Source organism: Myotis nattereri (assembly GCF_964212035.1).
Source record: "Myotis nattereri genome assembly, chromosome: 6".
In the NCBI taxonomy this organism is placed as follows: domain Eukaryota; kingdom Metazoa; phylum Chordata; class Mammalia; order Chiroptera; family Vespertilionidae; genus Myotis; species Myotis nattereri.
This window is the reverse complement of record NC_138081.1, coordinates 62,366,706-62,386,609: the sequence shown is the minus strand read 5'-3', so window position 1 is coordinate 62,386,609 and position 19,904 is coordinate 62,366,706. Positions and strand designations below refer to the sequence as shown.

The 19,904-nt window shown below is 44.2% G+C and overlaps 1 protein-coding gene across 1 annotated transcript in view; it reads right to left on the bottom strand.

Annotated features, from left to right (window-relative positions):
• ARMC2 (armadillo repeat containing 2) overlaps positions 1 to 19,904 on the bottom strand; it is a gene marked incomplete at its 3' end in the record, with an annotated part of 87,545 nt that overhangs the window by 54,038 nt on the left and 13,603 nt on the right. Inside the window, exons 4-5 of the mRNA XM_081094861.1 lie at positions 16,851 to 17,058; positions 3,500 to 3,576 (exon numbers count right to left, since the gene is read on the bottom strand). Of these exons, the coding sequence (XP_080950987.1) occupies positions 3,500 to 3,576; positions 16,851 to 17,058 (285 nt within the window). The remainder of the gene's footprint in view (positions 1 to 3,499; positions 3,577 to 16,850; positions 17,059 to 19,904) is intronic.

Sequence of the window (19,904 nt, the reverse complement as noted above, 5' to 3'; positions counted from 1 at the left end):
AGAGGCAGCCTGCAGAGAAGTGGAGCGACCATTCGTCATGTATGTCGGGTGCAGCAGGCCCACCTTTAATTTCTGTAACAATGCAATGAGGAGGTTCCCAAATTGTCCCCATTTTCCACATGCAGAAAGTGGGGTTCAGGCATCGTAAGTTACCTGCCCAGTGTCAAATAGACCCATCGTCTTTGTACTTGACCTCTATGCTATTCTGCCCTGCAGCCAATCAGCAAACTAAAAGGTAACTTTGAGGGGAAATGCAAATCATATTAGAAACTGTAAACCATGATTACATTTCACAAGGAATTATCCCAAGATCTGAGACACTGACAGTCGAGCTGGAGGGGGCACCACATCTGGTTTGGATCAGGAAATCTGTGCTCTCCCCAATACCAATTAAGTGACCACATAGTGGGTGCCTGGACCCTAAAAAATGTCACAGAATGAGCAGAGAGAGAGAGAGGTTTGATTCCCAGTCAGGGCACATGCCCAGGTTGTGGGCTCCATCCCCAGTGAGGGGTATGCAGGAGGCAGCAGATCAACGATTCTCTCGCATCACTGATGTTTCTCTCTCCCTCTCTCTCCCTTCCTCTCTGAAATCAACTTAACAATATATTTGAAAAGAAAGGTGCGTGGCCTGTACACATTTAGGTTGTTTCAACTAAAAAATGGACAAGCTGATCAGGGAGGCTCTTGAGGAGCACAGATTCTGGAGGTACTGTCTGGGTGTGAGTCCTAGCTCTGCCACCTATGAGCAGGTTCACGTTGGGCAAGTCTCTTTGCTATTCCTCTGTAAAATGGGATGACAATGGTCATCTCAAGTGCTGGGATTATGGCTTATTAAGGCCTTTTACGTGCTCTGTTGTATTTTTCAAAACTCCTCACATGCTTGTATTACTCTTGAACAGAATATATGTGATGCCTATTAAGTGAGGTGATGACGCTGGGAGGCAGGAAAGCTATACCCGTTACCTATGCGCCCAGCTCACAGGCCTTGCCCCAGTGCACTCCCTGCTGCAAACAGCCACTCCCAGTTGCAGCGAGACTAAGCTCACCTTTTATTAAACCTTCCTAATACCAGGAGGGGCTGACACGCGCTGGGCAGGTAGGGCATGTGAGCAGCAAAAGTAGACAAAAGGGGTTGTCCACAAGCTGTAACTAAGCAGTGAAGGGGCTGTCACTAGTTTTAATCGCAAGGTTTCATATCATCTGTAAGCGAGAATTCACACAAAACACATAGTTGAAATGGAAAAAAAATCAGCTCATATCAGTAGAGGCTTACAATCCCTTATCCAAAGACTTTGGGACCAGATGTGGTTTGGGATGCAGAAAACTTTGCATTTTAGTAAGGCAATAGGGTGCACACACTGCATTTTACATACCACCCCCAGTAGGGTCCTCTGGGGCAGCCCCCTGGTAGCAAAATATGTGACTATTCACACTAGTGGAACCAAGACTACACTGGCCTGGGATCAGTACAGCTCAGGCATTGTCACTAAAGGGGCTTGCAAAATATGTCAGCTTTCAGAGCTTTAGGTATTTCAGAACTGCAGATAAAAGATTACAGGCCACCGTCACCATCTTTGGGATCATGACTCTCATGAGTCTGCCATAACTCTGATAAATTACAAATATGGATTCTAAAAGTAAACCTGAATATTCAAGCAGTATAGAAAACACAGCTGTTCATATTCCCAGGGATATGACATCTTCAGAGTCCAAAGTATATGAATAAAATCAACATATATCAAGCCAAAAGCCAAAAGATAATGTGAGACAAATAATTGCATCAACCAACATTTATGATGCCCTTAAATTTACTAGACACACAAATCTCAAGTCCAGTGAGCTCACATCAGCATGTTTACCGCCTATGCAACATGCTCTGTAATAGAATGGCTCTGTGAGAACCAGGACTGTCCACCCCCTTTTCTCAGGACAAACAGAACTGGTAACGTTCATCCCGGGAAGAGTCGGATTACAGGGCTGAGCCAGAAATCACAGAACAGTTTGTTTGACCTTCAGAAAGGAAAGGTCCTCACAGGCCTGTCTGAATGTTTCTGGGGTGTGTTTGCTCTCAGAACGGAAGTTAACTGGGCACTGTCGTGTAAGGGTTTGCTCCCCACTCCCTCCTAGGGACCCCTGCGTGAGCAGCTGTCTCCAGCTCCAGGCTCTCCACATCTCCGCCCTCGCCCACCTCCTCCAGCTCTGCTCCCCACACAAATCCCAGGCTACACACTAACTAGGAACTGAAGCATGGGCTCATAATGATTCCTTTTTAAGAGCCACACAAAAAAATAAAGTCTGTCTCAGTCGTGAGCAACAAGCTAATATTTCAGAAAGCACTTTTACCTAGGTTTGCTAAATAGAAAAATTACGATTCAACAGGAAATTGGGTAAGTCAAGCAGAAATTTCAGCATGTTTTTTGAAGATTTTGCTGTCTCAGTGGTTATAGCTCTAAACCACAACTTTGAGCTCTGGACACAAAAACTTGACGCAGTGTTTATTGGCTGGTGTTTTTAGCATGGAAATGTAAACGCCTCAGCAACAATGCTGATATGGAAATGAGCCTATCTAAGATTTCCCCGAGTACTATAGAAATTCTCATCGGCCACAAAAGTCATTTTATTGATAAGGAATTAGTGTTGGAGATAATAAAAACATTTTTGAACTTAATAATAGTTTGGTTTCATAAAATTTCATGTATATAATAAAAGTACAAAGAATATAACAAACACCTGCATGCCCCAGACTCCTTTGGTCAAATATTAACCATAGTTTCATCTTCCTCCTTCTTTTAAAGAACCACAATGTTACAGACATAGTTGATGCCCTCTGTATGTCTCCCCGCACCTGCTCTCCCCACTCTCTCTCCCCCTGAGGGTTACCACCATTCTAAACCAGGTGCTTATTTTTATCATGCTTGAGCAGGTTTACAACATGGATCTATATCCAAAAACAACATATATCATTATTTTTGCAACTCAATTTTTCATGTCATGTTATGCTTATACTCATTTCATTCAATATTTTAAATGTAGTCTAGTTCATTTTTCTAATTGCAATTTTCCATGGCATGATACATTGTGTATCATTTCTAGTCTGTGACTAATATTGCCACATATTTTTCTCTACTAGTTTAAACACCCGAAGAGCTGTCTTCATATAGTTGGTATAGTTTCGTTTAAGTGAGTAACAATTTTGAACCAAAGTTTTGAACTCAATAACTATGTTGATGTCATGGTTTGAAACTTTCCAAACGCTTTTACAAAATAATTTCATTAAGAGTGTAACCTATATTTGAGCTGGAAGAATGGTAAGAATGGTAAGACTGTTGTGAAAATAAAAAAAAGTTATAAAAATAAATGTTGCTGTGTGACCAAGCTGAGCAAAGTTCCTGGAGTTTTCAAACAGTGAGCCAACATCAGATGTCTTCAGTGCAGACGCTTCTTTCTGCAGCAGGTGAAGGAATGTTGGGGACCTCTAAGCACACAAGCACCTCACCTGCTCTGGCTCCCAGCCTGCTCAGGTCCGAGCTGTTGGGGCATGAGGAGGCCCTCGGGCGCCTCTTCCCCTGGTCCCTAGGAGGAAGAGGAACACACACAGCACTCAGCGCAAAACCATTGCATTCCTCTTCTGTAGGTGTCGGGAGTCGGCCATGCAGTTTCTGAGGAAGCCACAGGGTAACCCAGATCCCAGTTTAATCAGCCTCTAATTTCCAATCAGATTCACCTTTTGAAAACAAGCCATATTTGCTTAACAATATGAAATATAGTTACTAGAAATAACAAAAATAAACCCAAAGTTGACTTTGCAAATAAAAAAGGATTTGACCACAAGAGGTCACTGTGAGAATAAGAAAGAACTCCTCTATGCTTGAATTACAAAAGCCTAGCATTTAAGAGCTGGGAGCAATCTCTCTCTCTCTCTCTCCTCCCTCCAGACCCCCCCTCCCCCCAAAAAAGTTCCCAAATTCATCAGATGTTCCCAAGGTCATGGAGCAAGGTCAGATCTAGAGCCCAAGTCTTATAATTTCCAATTCACTGCTCTTTCCCATCACAGTGCCCTGTTTCCTTTTTAAAAATTAAATGAATATTTTCTGGAAATGTTTTATTTTTAAACATAATTTAAATGTTAAAAAAAACTGAAGCTAAATTTAGGCAGTCCTAGATAACAAAATATTTTATATTACAAATAAAAGAGTGATGGCTAGCCAATGCGGGATTGTACTAGTATACCTCTTTCTTTTTAAATTAAGGTTACATTTAATATAGAGATGGTCTGTGAAGGATATAATTTCTCTTTAGGTAGAGCTGAAACTTAAAAGTACTTACTTTGAAATATCTGTATAAAATTCCAAGACCAAAAAAAAAAAAAAAAAAAGCACAAAACGCTGAGAGAATAGTGAAAGTTTTGAAACAAAATTTTATTCATCAAATATAAAATTTGCTCTGAAAGCCATAAGGAGTGTACATACATGGGGCCAGGGTTACCCACGGACATCCATCTGTGTGTCCGTTGCTCCTGCTTCCTGTGACGTGAGATGTCCATGAATGTCCAGTGCTGGTCTTGCTTGACCTTTCCTACTGCCCCAAGGCTTAGCTTCTCCAAATATAATTTTTTCCGTAAATAGGTCCTTTTTCTCTAACACTTGATCTTATCATACGAAAGAAAAGATCAAACTAACCTTTTTCAAAATGTCTAATTAGTTCAGTGATGGCGAACCTTTTGAGCTCGGCGTGTCAGCATTTTGAAAAACCCTAACTTCACTCTGGTGCCGTGTCACATAGAGAAATTTTTTGACATTTGCAACCATAGTAAAACAAAGACTTATATTTTTGATATTTATTTTATATATTTAAATGGCATTTAACAAAAAAAAATCAACCAAAAAAAATGAGTTCGCGTGTCACCTCTGACACGCATGTCATAGGTTCGCCATCACTGAATTAGTTAATACTCTGAGAAAATTACTTCATTTTTATTCAGGTCAAAACATAGGTCTGGTAGCAAGGTGTTCCTAGCCAATCAAACGAAGAAATGGGGATGAGATTCTTATTGTCCACACTCTCAGAGTTGAAATAAATGAAGCAGATCTCAGAGAAGATAGAAAAAAAAGAAAGCGACCCTCCAAAAAGAGAAAAATGCCGCAAGCTTGGCAGGGTGTGAAGCTGGAGGTTTCCATATTTACCACCCCTGGAAATAACCAGAAAGTGTGAGGACAATAGAGGCAAGGTCCTCTTCATCATTGTCCTAAACAATTGTTGCGATCAAGCAAGATCGTTTTCAGCGGATGGCCTTTCAAAGTCACTGAGGACATGGCCAGTGATGGGGTTGCCTTCCTATAAACCACATTTGTGTACCCCCATTTCAAGGGTGGGGGTCCTTATCAATACACAAGCGCGGCAGTGCTGGACTACACTGATTCTCAAGGACAGCACAGGCCTGGAATGGACCAATCATGGCACAGCGATTGGATGTGCAGGCTCTGCACACAAACTACCTAGAGTCTAAGTTCAGGGCCCAACACTTACCAGCTAGGTGGCCTTAGGCACGTTACTTAACCTCCTGGCCTTGATTTCCTTATCTTAAAAATGAATGCAATGCCTCTATTTAGTACAGTGATCGGTACATATGAGTAACTTAATAAGTTGTCACTGTTATTCCACTCTTTAGTTCTGAGTCAACCAACACCTGTCTGAGCAGTCCAGTGCTAGATAGAACATTCGAATGAGTTGCCCTAAAGAAATTTAAAGTCTACTATGAGGAAATAAGGGACTTTTTTAAAAATGGAAAATTGCAATCGAGTTGCTCTACAAGTACTAGAAGGTGAAATTCAGTGGGTGCAGGAACTAGAGGGATGCCGAGAAGGAAGATGTGGACCACAAAGTGGGCCTTAAAAGAATAAAACCTCCTCTCAGGAGGAGAGCAGCATGAGTGAAGGTAAAGAGGGCGTGAGGAGCCTGTTTCTCAGGGCAGGGGAGAACTGCGCCGGCCAGCAAGATAGGGATAGAAGGTTTCTGCTGGGAGGTATTGGGAACAGCTGCCTGAAACTTCGGGTGGGTCCATGGAACCGATGTAATGGGCGGTGAGGAGCTGTCACGGGCTCTTATACAAGCAGGTGAGGAGATTTAGAAGTATCCAGTAGCAAGAGTATTTAGGAGACTTGGAGAGAGGTTAACAAGGTCCTTCGAGGGTGAGAATGGGATTGGACAAGAAAGAAAAAATACAAGAGACCCTATACATGAAAAGTCGGTAGGATTTAGTGATTGATTTCAGGCAAAACAAACACAAGGAAGACCTGGAGGCACAGGATAGTAGGGCTGCTACCCAAAACAGGGAGGGTGGGCCGCAGAACAGTTAGAAGTGTGAAGTAAGTTTGGGTTTTGCCACATTGGATTTCTGATGAAAATGGAGCATCTGCAAAGGAGATGTGGAAATCAGGACAAGAGTTCTGTCAGAGACCAAAGCAGCCCAGGGAGCAGCAGCCTCAGAAGACTGGCTCAAACCCCGGACTCGCGGAACAAGCCCGTCAGAACAAGGGCAAAGGGCAGAAAGGGGAGAGAGACTCCAAAGGAAGAAGAGAAATAAAATATGCTCCATGTAGCCCAAACTGTTGTGAAAATGATTATGATTAACAGGTGCAAGAAGATGAGGACTGAGGAAGAACTGTCCAAAAATTTTGTGTTGAGTCAATGATCTTAAAGAGAAGAATCCCCTCTTTGCTAAGGAAGAGCAGACTAGATGGCCTTGTACTCAATGGAAATCTATTTCCCTGTAACTTCTACCCATTGGTTTTGTTTCTACTAATCGGAGCCACAGGAGACAAATCATCTTTCTTGGCAATCCTTGAAAGATGGTACGTTCACCACTTAAAGCTATGACCTAACACCCATGGTTCTACCGCTTACTGGCTGTGTGAGCTCAGGTAAGATTTTTACCTAAATGTTGGTTTCCTCTGTGTATGAGGGGATGGCAAGTAATGGCCCTCCTCCCCATAGGGTTGTTGTGAGGGTGAAATGATATCAGGTGGAATGGCTCAGCATAGTGCCCGGCACATGGCGAGGACTTAAGTGTGTACTGTCACCGCAGCTGCTGTCATTGATGTCATTGACAAACTTCTCCGTTCCTTCAAATGTTTCTCATTTGGTAAGGTTTTACATATTCTTGCCAGCCTGTTGAGTCACTCTGAGTGTCCGTTGGTCTGGATCCCTTTTACAGTCTGGAACCCAGCACGGCGCTGAAGGTGTGGCCTGAGGAGCAAAGAGGTGAGAGTCTAAATAGGACAGCCTGACACTGTCTTAGTGGTTTTGGTGGTCACTTCACAGTGCTGGCCAGGTCTTGTCTTTTCTTACACATGCAGCTCATCCTTAATCATTTTCTTAAACTCATTCTTATTGAATTTCAGTGTTATATTTGGTAAAGTGTTCCTGCCTATCAGCCGGTTTTAGATCTTGATGCTGTCATCCAGGATAATTGCTCCTCTGCCCAGTTTCCTGTTCCATGTTGTTAAAGGCCATAATTATATATTTTTCCATGATTTTGATGTTCCAAGGGTAAAACAATTCCAGAAATTACTCCTTAGAGCTACTCTGTGAAATTCTTCTTAGAGGTAAAATAACTCCATTTTATTTGTTAAGGTTGTTTCATCTACAAATAAAAAAAAACCTACCTCTGACTGACAAACAATAAGGGAAATTTATTGGCTCATCTGACCAGAAAGGTGAGCGCCAGGGTGGGTTTCAGGCATGGCGTGATGAGGGCTTTGGCCCCATCGCTCTGAAATTCTCTTAGGTCTGCCCTTCCTTTGGTCCCATCTGTAATCAGGTTGGAGTTCTGAGGAAAGCAAAATGGATTTGGCATTCCCAGGCTTCTCGTCTGCGGCCCACATGTGTCCCAGTTATTGACAAAGGACCTCGTTTCACTCTGAATAGTCGGAACCAAACTCTGTAGCCAAGGCAAGGCCATACACAGAGTTACTAATGCCCATCCATGAATCAGTCACACTAACAACATCTACTGCTGGATAAAATACACACTGACAATAATAATGATAATGATAACAACAACAATAATAACAAATGAAATCTATTTCTTTAAAACTATTCTAAAATTCAGATTTTGCTATAATCAGACAGTTCTTCCAATCATTACAAGTAAGGTTCTTTAATCAGGGGTCAGCAAACTTTTTCTTAAAGGGCCAGACAGAATATATTTTACACTTTTGTGCGCCAAGTGGCAAAATGGAGGCTGGTATGTAGGGACTTTTGTGACCATTTAAAAAGTCATGACTTAGCCCTGGCCAGGTGGCTCAGTTGCCTGGAGTGTAGTCTCATACACCAAGAGGTAGTGGTTTGGTTCCAGGTCAGGGCACAGACCTGGGTTGCAGGTTGGGTTCCCGGTTGGTGGGTGAACAGGAGGCAACAAGTTGATGTTTCTTTCTCTCTCTCCCCCTCCCCCTTCCCCTCTCTCTAAAATCAATAAGCATTGGTCGGGTGAGGATTAAAAATGTAACAATAAGAAAGGTAGCCATTTAAAACCATATAAACAATTCTTAGCTCAAGGGCTGTAAAAACCATAGGTGTCCGGTCCCATTTGGCTGCTGGCCTGTCGTTTGTTGCCTCCTGCTTTAGAGCAATAACTGGATATTAAGTCAACTAAATAGAAGCATTTGGAATTAAGAAAAAAAGCATACATTTATTTTTATTTGGGAAAAATTACATGTAAAACTGGAAAAGGAAATTTTAAAGGATACTTATGATAAAAAGAAAATTGGGCAAATGTTGAGCTAAGCGTTTTCTTACACTAAGAAGGTGACACTAGGCTTGAATTCCCAGAGCTCAGAGTAAAAGCCCAGCTTCATGATTCCCGTGACCTTCGCAGCTGCACGGTTTCCAAGAGCCTCACGTGAAGAGCCCTCAGGCCTCCTCACTGCTGCATCGTGAGGTCTGAGCACAGGAGACGGGGCTGTGCCTGCCTCTTGGACAGCACGTTTCTGAGCAGACGGATGCCACGGGGTCCCCACTCTCTGCTTTCCATCCCCAACGCCTCAGGCGGTGCCCCAGCTCACACATCACCACCTCCTGCCGGACCTGCGCAACTGCTTCCCGATGTCACCTCTGCCCAGGCTCTCCCTTCCCCACACGTTGCCCACACTGCCGCCAGCCTCTCTGCTGCCCAAAGCCCCTCAGGGGCCCCGCAGACTGTGGCCGCAGGGTCCATGCCCTGCTGCGCCAGGCCACCTGCCACCAGGTCAAACCCCCTTCGCTCTGCTACTCCTTTAGGAAAGCACACATCCCTTCCCCTATTGCACATCAGCCCTGGGCCGCAACACAAACCCCCAAGGCCAGGAAACCTGCTGTGATCTTCAGTCAGAATGAGGTGCCCTCGCCTGGCTGGCGTGGCTCAGTGGTTGAGCATCAACCTATGAACCAGGAGGTCACGGTTCAATTCCTGGTCAGGACATATGCCCGGGTTGCAGGCTCGATCTCCAGTGTGGGGCATGCAGGAGGCAGCCGATCAATGATTCTCTCTCATCACTGATGTTTCTATCTCTCTCTCCCTCTCCCTTCCTCTCTGAAATCTATCTATCTATCTATCTATCTATCTATCTATCTATCTATCTATCATCTATAAAAAGAATGAGGTGCCCTTGCTTCTACATGCCCAGGACCTTTCTTTCAGTTCTCCTTCCCTCCCTTCAGCAGAGAGAAATCACGGAATAGTGCTTTGACAACGTTTGTGCACATGCAGATCACCCAGATATGTTATAAAGATGCGGACGCTAATTCAGCAAGTTTGGGTGGGGCCTGAGATTCTAAATTCTCTCAAGCTCCCAGGTAATGCTGCTGCTGCTCTTCCACAGACCACACCTGAGTGACAAGCCAGATGCGCCCGTGAGCTCCTCAAGGACAGGGTCCATTTCTGCATCTCCCGAGACATGCCTCCTACATGAAAACTATCAAACAAGGTGGGACTCCACCAAATCATTCTGACCAACGCATCTTCTCCAAGGTAAAACAGTTTCTCGGCCACATTACCCTTAATTTCTTAACAGAATAATGACTTCATTATTTTTGAAAAAAATGATATATTTATTATTATTGTTAAGGCCAGGCAATATAAGGAAGTACAAAGAAAATGATTAAAAAATCACCCAGGGTCCCACCACCCAGAAACAAATATTATTAATATGTAGTAACCATCCAGACATATTTTGCATATATTCAGATAAAAAGATAAAAGAATGAAAGAATGGAAAGGTGACCTGGAGGAAGGGCAGGTAAAGGATACATATAAATGGGATCACAATACATGGCATTGCAACTTTAAAGTATGAACTATAAATTTTACTTGAGTTTAACAGAGAAACAGAAATTGAGGTGAAACTGAAGGGATTGTAGAACTTCAGATGAATGGGTCCTCCCAAAAGATTTTAGTTTCTAAAAGATTTCTCTGAAGTTAAGAAAAAGAAAAAATAATGAAAAACATTAGGATGCTGAAATCATTCTTTTTAAACAATATATTTCAATTTCAGGCTGTAGCTACTGAAAAATCTATTCCTTATTACAAAGTGAAGTAATTAGCACTCATGCTTCCTCCCAAATTCCGCTTCTGATTATTTATGTGACTCCGACATCATCAAGGTTTCCATTCCACAGCCATCATTTTCAGAGTTGTTTACTTTTAATTCAATAGGAAAACAAAGTCCATACTCACCACAAATGCGTCTACCATAGCTTCTTCACTTCTTAGTTTTGAAATCTGACTCATCACTTTGTTATCTATGAATTATCTAGAGAGTGCCTTAGCACTGTAGACCCAGAGTTCACTCACATTGGGAAACGTCTGTTGCCTTTTTACTGAAGAACAACTTGGCGGGTGATATGATTGTCGGGTTGTCCTTCTTATACTTAGGACTTCACAGACGTGACTTGACTGCCTTCTAGCACCGAGGGATGCTCTAATAAAGCCGGGGCCGCCCGCCTTCTCCTCCTTTTGTGGGACTTGCTTGTTCAGCCTGGGTGGCCAGAGACCTTCTTCCATTTATCCCTGTGATCAACCATTACTAACTGGGTGTGGGCTGTGCACTGCGCAGTGTTCTAATGCTGAGCACTGTTGGCAATGTTCTATATCAAATTTTTTTTTTTGCAATACAATGTGTCCATCTGAGCTTCAGATTCAAATCTTTATTTCAGAAAGTTGTGTTCTGTTATGTCTTAATATTTTTTCTGGTTCCTTTGGCTCTGATCTCTTCCATTCTCAGTGGATTTATGTAAAAATCAAGTGAGTTAATATGTCTAAATCACTTGGAAGAGTGCTGGAACTTACTTCAAAGTAAGATATTACTAAAAGGAGGAGGAGCGGGAGGAGGATTCAGGAATACAAGTGTCACACCGCCCATGTCTATCTCAGTCTCTCTAATCATTTTCCAATCTTCTTACCTTCTGCTTTTTGAATGAGTTCCTCTAGCCTGTCCACTAAGTCTTATTGTATTGTCAGCTGTTTTATTCTTATTTTTCATATCTAACGTGGCTTTCCTCTCCACATTTATACCTTTCCCTCCATTTCTTTTCAGATAACTACGAGCATACTTTTCATCTCTTTACATGGGTTTATAATCTCTAATTTGAATTCTTATAAACCAAAGAAGAGCTCTTGTCCTAGCCAGTTTGGCTCATTTGGATACCGCGTTAGCCTGTGGACTGAAGGGTGCCAGATTCGATTCTGGTCAAGGGCATATGCCTGGGTTGTGGGCTCGCTCCCCAGGTGGGGACGTGCAGGAGGCAGTCAATCAATGATTCATTCTCATTCTCTCTCTCTCTCTCTCTCTCTCTCTCTCTCTCTCTCTCTCTCCCCCTTCCTCTCTGAAATCAATAAAAATATAATTAAAAAAAAACTACAAAGCAGAGCTCCCCCGCCATTTTTTTTTTTTTTAAAGAGACTGATAACATTATCAATCATCTCTTGGAAGCTATGCAAAATTGTTTTACCGCTTTCCTTGTTTTTGGAGAGTAATTCTTTTTGCGATTCATTTTCTTCATCTGTGTTTGTTCAGTTCTTTACATATCTATGATCAAGTCCCATGTTAACTCTTGTCCTAATACTAATTTTCTTTAAACAGAGTCATATATTTGTTGCATAGTGAAAAGGATCCACAGAGGAGAGAACTGGGGTATGCTGCGCCTTCAGCTTTAGTTTTCTTGAACATCCATTTACCAAGTCTGTGACTTTTCTTGATTTTGAGTGTGTGTTCCCTTGGTTATGTGTAGCAGGTTGCCATGACTCACAGAAAAGCCCTGTGTTAACCTATCAAACTGCACCCCCGCCCCAAACTAGCTGGCTCACAGGAAATGAGGTGAGCATGTCACCCTCAGCTTCCCTCCCCACCCCCACCCCACCCCCGTTTGCTTCATGATCCGGATCCTGACTGTCTTGAATGGGGTCTTTACAGTGGCTCCCTCACCTCTCCAGTGGCCGGCCCACATCCTCAGATCTCGTTTCTCTAATGAAAGACACCTGGCTACATCTTTCTGAACCAAGAGACTCAGTTTTAGTGAAACCTGTTTCTTCAAGGTCTGAGGAGGTGTCTGCTCTCAAATTCCCTCTTGTTTTCATCTATATTTCACAGAGTCTGGCAGGTTAACTAGACTCTTTTAGTTGCAATATTCCACTTGACAAAAACCTCATCTATTATACCACAAGCTGTACCTGTCAAAATAAATAAAGGAAAGAAGAAAGAAAGGCAAAAAGGAAAGGAAGGAAGGAGGAGGGAGGGAAAGAGGGAGGGGAAACAAAAGAAGAAGAGAGAGAGAGAGAGAGAGAGAGAGAGAGAGAGAGAGAGAGAGAGAGAGGAAAAGGAACATATTGGCTCAAAACAGAGCAGTCCACAGTGTAGATGTGGTGGCCTCAGGCACAGCTGGATTTAGGGGTTTATATAATATCCTTGAACTTGGTCACTATCTCCATTCTGTTTGTTTATACATCACTTCCCTCTCAGAGTCACTCTGCACAAAGCAATGAGTTGGCCACTGTTGGCTCCAAGACAGCATCATCTTTATAGCTTGTGAACTTGGAGAAAAAGCACTTTTCTCAAAAGTCTGAGGGAAGAATTCCATTGGGCTGGCTGGGATTATGTGCCCACCTCTGAACCAACCGCGATGGCTGGTAGGTTGGAGAATTCTGATTAGCCAGCTCTGACCACTTAACCACCTCTAGAGAGAGGGGTAGGGAAGACAGGGCAGCCCTCCTCCCAACAGACTGAGCAGGAGTTCACACCCAGTGCAAGACGGCTCACTTTCCAAAGGGGAGGGGATGGGCCCCAAACACAGTGTGAAGGTTGCTCCATGTTTTGTAGTTCGGGGTGGAACCATTTTTGTTGTTGTTGTTGTTGTTTCATCGATGACGTTTACTTCTCTGTTTTTCATTCTTTGTTGCTTTGAGTGGGTTTCTGCAGAATGCCTCTGCTTTGCCAACTTTGACCAGAGAGCCCTCTTTCCTTCTTTTTTACTCCAATAATACTAACAGCACGTGGTACTTTAAATGTAAGCCTTTCAAGTCTTATTCATCGTTCCTCAACCCATGGTGAGGGCTGGGAGGAGATGGGAGTGAAGGAACACAGTTATTTCCATTTTACGGATTAAAAACTGAGCTCCCAAAAGCGTGGAGAGATATGCTAAACAGCACACAGCTAACTTATGAGGCTGAGAGAATAACCACATCAGGGATTCTGGCCCCAGCGAAGAGTTCTGACTCTGCAATGAACTGTTCTTTCCTCCTAAAAATCAATTTCCTCCTAAAAATTAATTTTCAAACCACAACACTTTGAACAATATTTACCCAGAAAGGGGGAGGGCAAAAGTAGGTTTATAGTTGTGAGTGCATGAAACAGTTAATAAAGCTATTGTAATAATCATAATCTGTATGTCGTTTTCCATACGAACGGCAATGAACTGACTTCTGCCCACCCCTGCATACAATTTTCAATGAAAGCTGTTTTTAATCCTTGTAGCCCACAAAGTAGGAGAAAATGGAGTGTTGCTAAGGAGCAAGCCTGCCAAACTTTACAGGAACCCTTAAAGGGGCGCACGGAGACCGCTGTGATCGGCACACTGGCTGTATGATCATCCGTGGAGTCCTTGGGAGTGTGTTCTCTTTCGGAAAGGTAACGAGTTCCCCAGGGTCTCGTCTGCGATGATATCTTGCTGAGCAAACCCTTTTCCATTACAACCAGCATGAAGTTAAACTCCAGTCCATCCCATGACTGAGTTATCTGTCTGTATTCTAGATGAAGGCTGCACAAAGCTCCTTCCCTCCCCCCCCCCCCGCCCCCTCAGCCCGAGCCCTCGGCCTGAGGCGGCTGCCCCCACCCAGGACCCTGCATGGGGAGCGTGTCCTCACTTCCTCTGCCCTCTTTCCCATCTGCATGTGTGCCAGGCCGCTTCCTGTTCTAGTTGCGAATCCCCTCCCTCCCTTCCTCAGTAGCCCCGCTCACGACAGGACTCTTCACTTCACAGTTTCTGGGCGAAAGAGGAAAACAATGTTAATTGAGGGTAAGGCTTTAGCCTCAAAACTGGGAACACTCCACTGCATAGCAAAGATCATTTCTTGGAATTATTCACTTAAATGTTTACAAGAAATGATTATCAAGTGTCCCGGATTGATTCACAAATGTAATTAATGAAAGAACTGCTAATAGTTTCCATTTGCTGGTTTGTTTTAAATCCTACTGTATAAAAAAAAATTTTTTGGCACCTCAACAAAATCCCATCCAACGACTAAAGGAGCTAAAGATTCATAGAGCAAAAATGTTATTGGCAGTGAGACTTGCCAGGGTATACTGCAAACCCAGCTCTGTCCCAACCATTACACGATGCCAAAGCCATGCTAACAAAACAAAAGGAAAACAATGAACAATTAGTGCCAGCGCCTCATCATTCTGGACAGTCGGGAAGAAGTGCGTCCAGGCCCTAATTGACTTCTTCTTTGGAAGAAGAAGAAGGAATAAACTATGTGGAATAAACTTCTGTGGAATAAACTATGTCACTGAAAATGCCTTTGCTGTCCCAGGCCGAGGAAGACATGATGAACTCTGGCTGGCCAGGCTACTCTGCAACATCTGAAGGTTTGCAAAAATAAATAAATAAATAAAAATAAAATAAAATAAAACAGCTCTTGTCTGGTTTTCCCTGGTCAGCGTTGATTCCCGGGAGGCTGGGCGCAGCAGGATCCCCGCGGCCTTCTTGCTTCAGGGCCCCTGCGGCCCTTGTGTTTACGCTCTGGGCCGCAGCCTGTTCTTACTCAGCAACAGCAAAAGATTTGTGGCAACGGCCAGTTTCATGTTTTGTGCTCGACTCCCAAAGCCCCGATGTGAAGTTTGCTCTCTTCCACTTAAGGAGACATTTCGTTTTCCCTTTCACTTAAAAAAATGTTCTGAATGCAAAGCGACCTTACAAGGACGACGAGGTTGCCTAACAGAAATCCCGCGTGTGCCACCCTCCCCGGGCTGCGTCAGCAGACAAGGTCAGCTCGGCAAAACCAACCGGCTGCCAAGCAGCCCGTTCGGGGAAGAGTTTTGAGCACGTAACCTGTGTACAAATCAAAGTCAGGCCTGAAATCTAAAGTGAGGGCAACAAGTACTTGGTCTTGAAATGGGCCGTGGAATCTAATCTTGGTAGGCAAATTTGAACTGGGCAGTTGTCCATAATGACCCAATGGAAAGTCATAGAAAAATATCTTTGAGTGACCCTGTCCGGTCCAAGACCTTCTGCCTATTTAGGATCAGTACTGGCTGGGACTGGAAACAGAGCCTGCTCTCACCCTGACCCCCAGTTATTCAAGGCTGCCGTCAGAAAACACCAGGGTAAGACTCCATGTGGTCCATGCAGTGAACATTTCTTCACAAATCCTTAATATGATAGGACATTTGCTCCTCACTTTTCTGGGGAAAGCCCTGGAAAGCCCTATCCAGGAACATAATATGAACTTAGGACTCCCCAGATTGGGGGGCGGGGGTGGGGAGGGATGAAGGTATCAGTGAGAGTTAGGATAAAAAAAAAGCCCTATCTAGGAACATGGTATGAAGTGAAGTAATTCCCATTCATTTTATGAGGGATTAGTAGAGGGATGTCATAGAAAGAGAAATCCACGGGACTCTCCTGCTTTAACTATTAATTTGAAAAATAAAACGTCTAAGTTTCTACTGGAGAAGAACATAAACTGTCTCCTCTTCTGTGGAGCTAACAATAGTGAACTAACCCAAAGGGAGGGATCAAGAGATTCCAGGCCAGGCAAGAATCCCAAATAACACAAAAAGAATGATCAGCCGTCCTCAGGGGCGGGCTGAAACAGTCCAACTCAGCGGTTCTCAACCTGTGGGTCGCGACCCCTTTGGCGGTCGAACGACCCTTTCACAGGGGTCGCCTAAGACCATCCTGCACGTCAGATATTTACGTTACGATTCATAACAGTAGCAACATTACAGTTATGAAGTAGCAACGAAAATAATTTTATGGTTGGGTCACAGCATGAGGAGCTGTATTTAAAGGGCCAGAAGGTTGAGAACCACTGGTGCAACTGAAGCCAGGACTTTAACCTGACAGTCCTATCAGAGCAGCATCTAGGCAAGTATGAGCAAATGTTCTCCTAAGGATTCAATGGGGGGCGGGGGGGGGGGGATGTAAAATCAACTCCATGAAGCTGTGAGAAGAAACCTTTCCTTCTCATGTACCGCTAACTTAAGATTTGCTTTATATAAAAGAGAAAAAGTGAACCAATCATCTACATAAGTTAGAAAACAAACTGGTAAATGACATTGCTGCCCTCGCCAGAAAAATCAAATAAAAAGAACACTGACCCTCCGCTTCTCAGATGAGATGGCAAGGATGTTGCCCCTTCGAACATTTCTTGCTCCTTGATTTCTCTGAAGCCTCCATCATACGTTAGCTGAAGTGGGTGACTCTTTAAGGGGCCAATGGCCTTTGGTTCTGTTAAATAAATCCCATTGATTTTCACCGGAGAGTCCCCCATCCTAACTGTGTCTTTGGATTCCACTGTCTTCTTTCCTGTAATAACCAAGGAGATGTTTTGTTAAAGCATTTCTTATTTTAGGAATCACCATCTTTCAATATTTTTTTTAAAATCTAAGAATGTACACAATTCAAAAATTACATGTCACTTATAATCAAGTATGGATACAACGTCCCTGGCCATATAAGACCTCACCACTATTTTAGGCTTGGCGTCATCGATCCAGCAGGTAAAAATGAAGAGGATCTTATTTCTATTAGCTTGGGGTCTACCTAAGGCAAACGCTTAAATTTAGATTTATGAACCACCTAAGTCCACATACATACTCTGCATCCCATCCTCTTCCTACAGGTAATCATGTTAGTAATTTCTGATTAAAAAAAATATATTTATTGAGTGCCCCCTGATATCAGGTACTGTCCTAGGCACATAGGATGCATCAGTGACAAAACAAAGATCCCTGACCTCATAGGGCTTACATCTGAATAAACAGATAATAAGTAATACACCATAATAAATAAGGTATATAAGATAAGTGTTATGGAAAAAAGCAAAAGTAGAAAAGTAGAGAAGGGTAAACAGGATTGGCAATGGGTGGACATGGTAGGCGGACCCTTGAAGGAGGCGGGGCACCTGCCCGTCACATGCTGAGGGACAGGACTGCCGGCAGAGGGGAAGCAGACGCGGGGCCCTAAGGCAGGGCTGTGCCTGACGTGCTCAAGGAACAGCAGGCGGGGAGTGTGTGAGGGGAGAAGAGGAGGAGAGGTGGTCAGAGGGGCTGGGCTGGGTCGTGGAGGCTGGCAGATCATTTCCAGGTGATGAACGGAGGGGTGCGCTGAAGCCCTCCCAGGCTTTCTGAAGGGACTAAGAGTTGCAAAAAGATGTCAGCCTCTGAACCAAAACACAGGCCTTGTTTATGACTGCAGAGTCTGACACTTATAATATAACACGGCTTCTTTACCAGCAACTGACATGAGGGACAGCTTATCCATGCTGCTCTACTCTACTCTAGTCTGTGGATAAAATGTGTTTTTAAAGCGGAGGGGGGGGGGGACGAGCTTCATATAGAAAAATACTGTTTTGCAAGCTTTTCCAAAGCAACTCAAGGTTTCCTTTTCTGCACTTGAACCAACAAACCAATGAAAACCGACAACAAAACCGCCCAGTCTACGCTCCCGACCAAGCTCCCTGCGTCCGCACACTGAATTGTGAAGCCGAGGGAAACCTGAGGGATTGGCTAGGCTCACCTTCATTTTTCAGATGAGCAAACTGAGAACCCAAAAGGTTAAGTGACTAGTGTGAGGTCACAGGGGAAGTTCAGGGAGAGCAGGACCGCACAGTGGGAAGAGAGTAGGCTTTGCATTTCAGCAGACGTGGGCTCAAGCACAGGCTGTGTGACGAGCAGGCCACTCAACCTTTCCCTCACCTTCCTCCGTGGTCCCCACTTCTTGGGGATGTGGTGAGAATTAAATGACATGACCTAGTGACTTATCACACTAAAACCTAGACGTCAGTGTCGTGACTATTCATGGAACTCCCGAATCCTGGCTGCTGGCCCAGGGTTCTCTGCCCAGTGCAGGCTCCCTCAGAGGTCTTCACTACTGAGTTACAAGGCACACATTCTGTTTCGATCACAAAGAATCTTTAGCCTGTGCCTATATCTTAGCACTTGTTTCTTTCATCCATCCACTCCTTGAATATTTATTCAGCACCCACGCCAGAGGGCCAGGTGCTGCTCCAGGTGCTGGTGGTCCAGTGGTGAACGAGAAGTCCCAGCCGCCATGGGCTACTGTCCTGGAGGGGGAAACCCACCCGCCCGAGAGGGGAAGGAGCTGCAGCCCCTTTATCTTCACCATCTACTAGGGCCGTGGTTCTCAACCTTCTGGCCCTTTAAATATAGCTCCTCATGTTGTGACCCAACCATAAAATTATTTTTGTTGCTACTTCATAACTGTAATGTTGCTACTGTTATGAATCGTAATGTAAATATCTGATATGCAGGATGGTCTTAGGCGACCCCTGTGAAAGGGTCGTTCGACCGCCAAAGAGGTCGCGACCCACAGGTTGAGAACCGCTGTACTAGGGAGAGCTGGCCGCTACTACCACAGTGCAGGCTGCCTGGGGCTCACTCCTGCTCCCGACGGAGTGCTGCCATTCAGCTGAGCACCGGTGGCGATGAGCCACGTCTCCCTGTGCTGGGGTCCAACCACAGCGGGTCCAGGGGTTCCCAAAGGTGTAGAAGGAGTCCGCGAAGAAGGAATGACACGGAGACAGTGTTCAGTTGATCAGCAGCCTAGCCAGGATCTCCAGCCAAGTTCTGGTCTGGATCTCCAGTGACGTTCTGGTTAAGATCTCCAGCCAGGTTCTGTGTCCATGTTCTCTTGCTAGGTTCTCCAGCCAGGTTCTGTAGCCATGTTCCCTCACTAGGTTCTCCAGCCAGGTTCTGTCCAGGTTCTCCAGCCAGGTTCAGTCACCAGGTTCTAGTCAGCTTCTCTTGCCATATTCTATCCAGGTTCTGTAGTCAGGTTCTTCAGCCAGGTTCTCTCGCTAGGTTCTGTCTCTAGGTTCTGTGGCCAGTTTCTGTCCAGGATCTTTTGCCATGTTCTCTCGCTAGGTTCTGTCTCTAGGTTCTGTTGCCAGTTTCTGTCCAGGATCTTTTGCCATGTTCTCTCCAGCGAAGTTCTTCTGTCTCTAGGTTCTGTGTAGGTTCTGTCTTCTAAGTTCTGTGTCCTGTTGTCTTGTTACATCTGTATTTATACCAGTTGATTCCAATCCTATCAATTTCTATTCCAAAGGTTAGGGCGTTTCTAATCTCCATTCCAGGGAGTAAAGATTATGTAGCCTAAGCATGATTGTTCATAGTTAAAGTGATTAATTACCC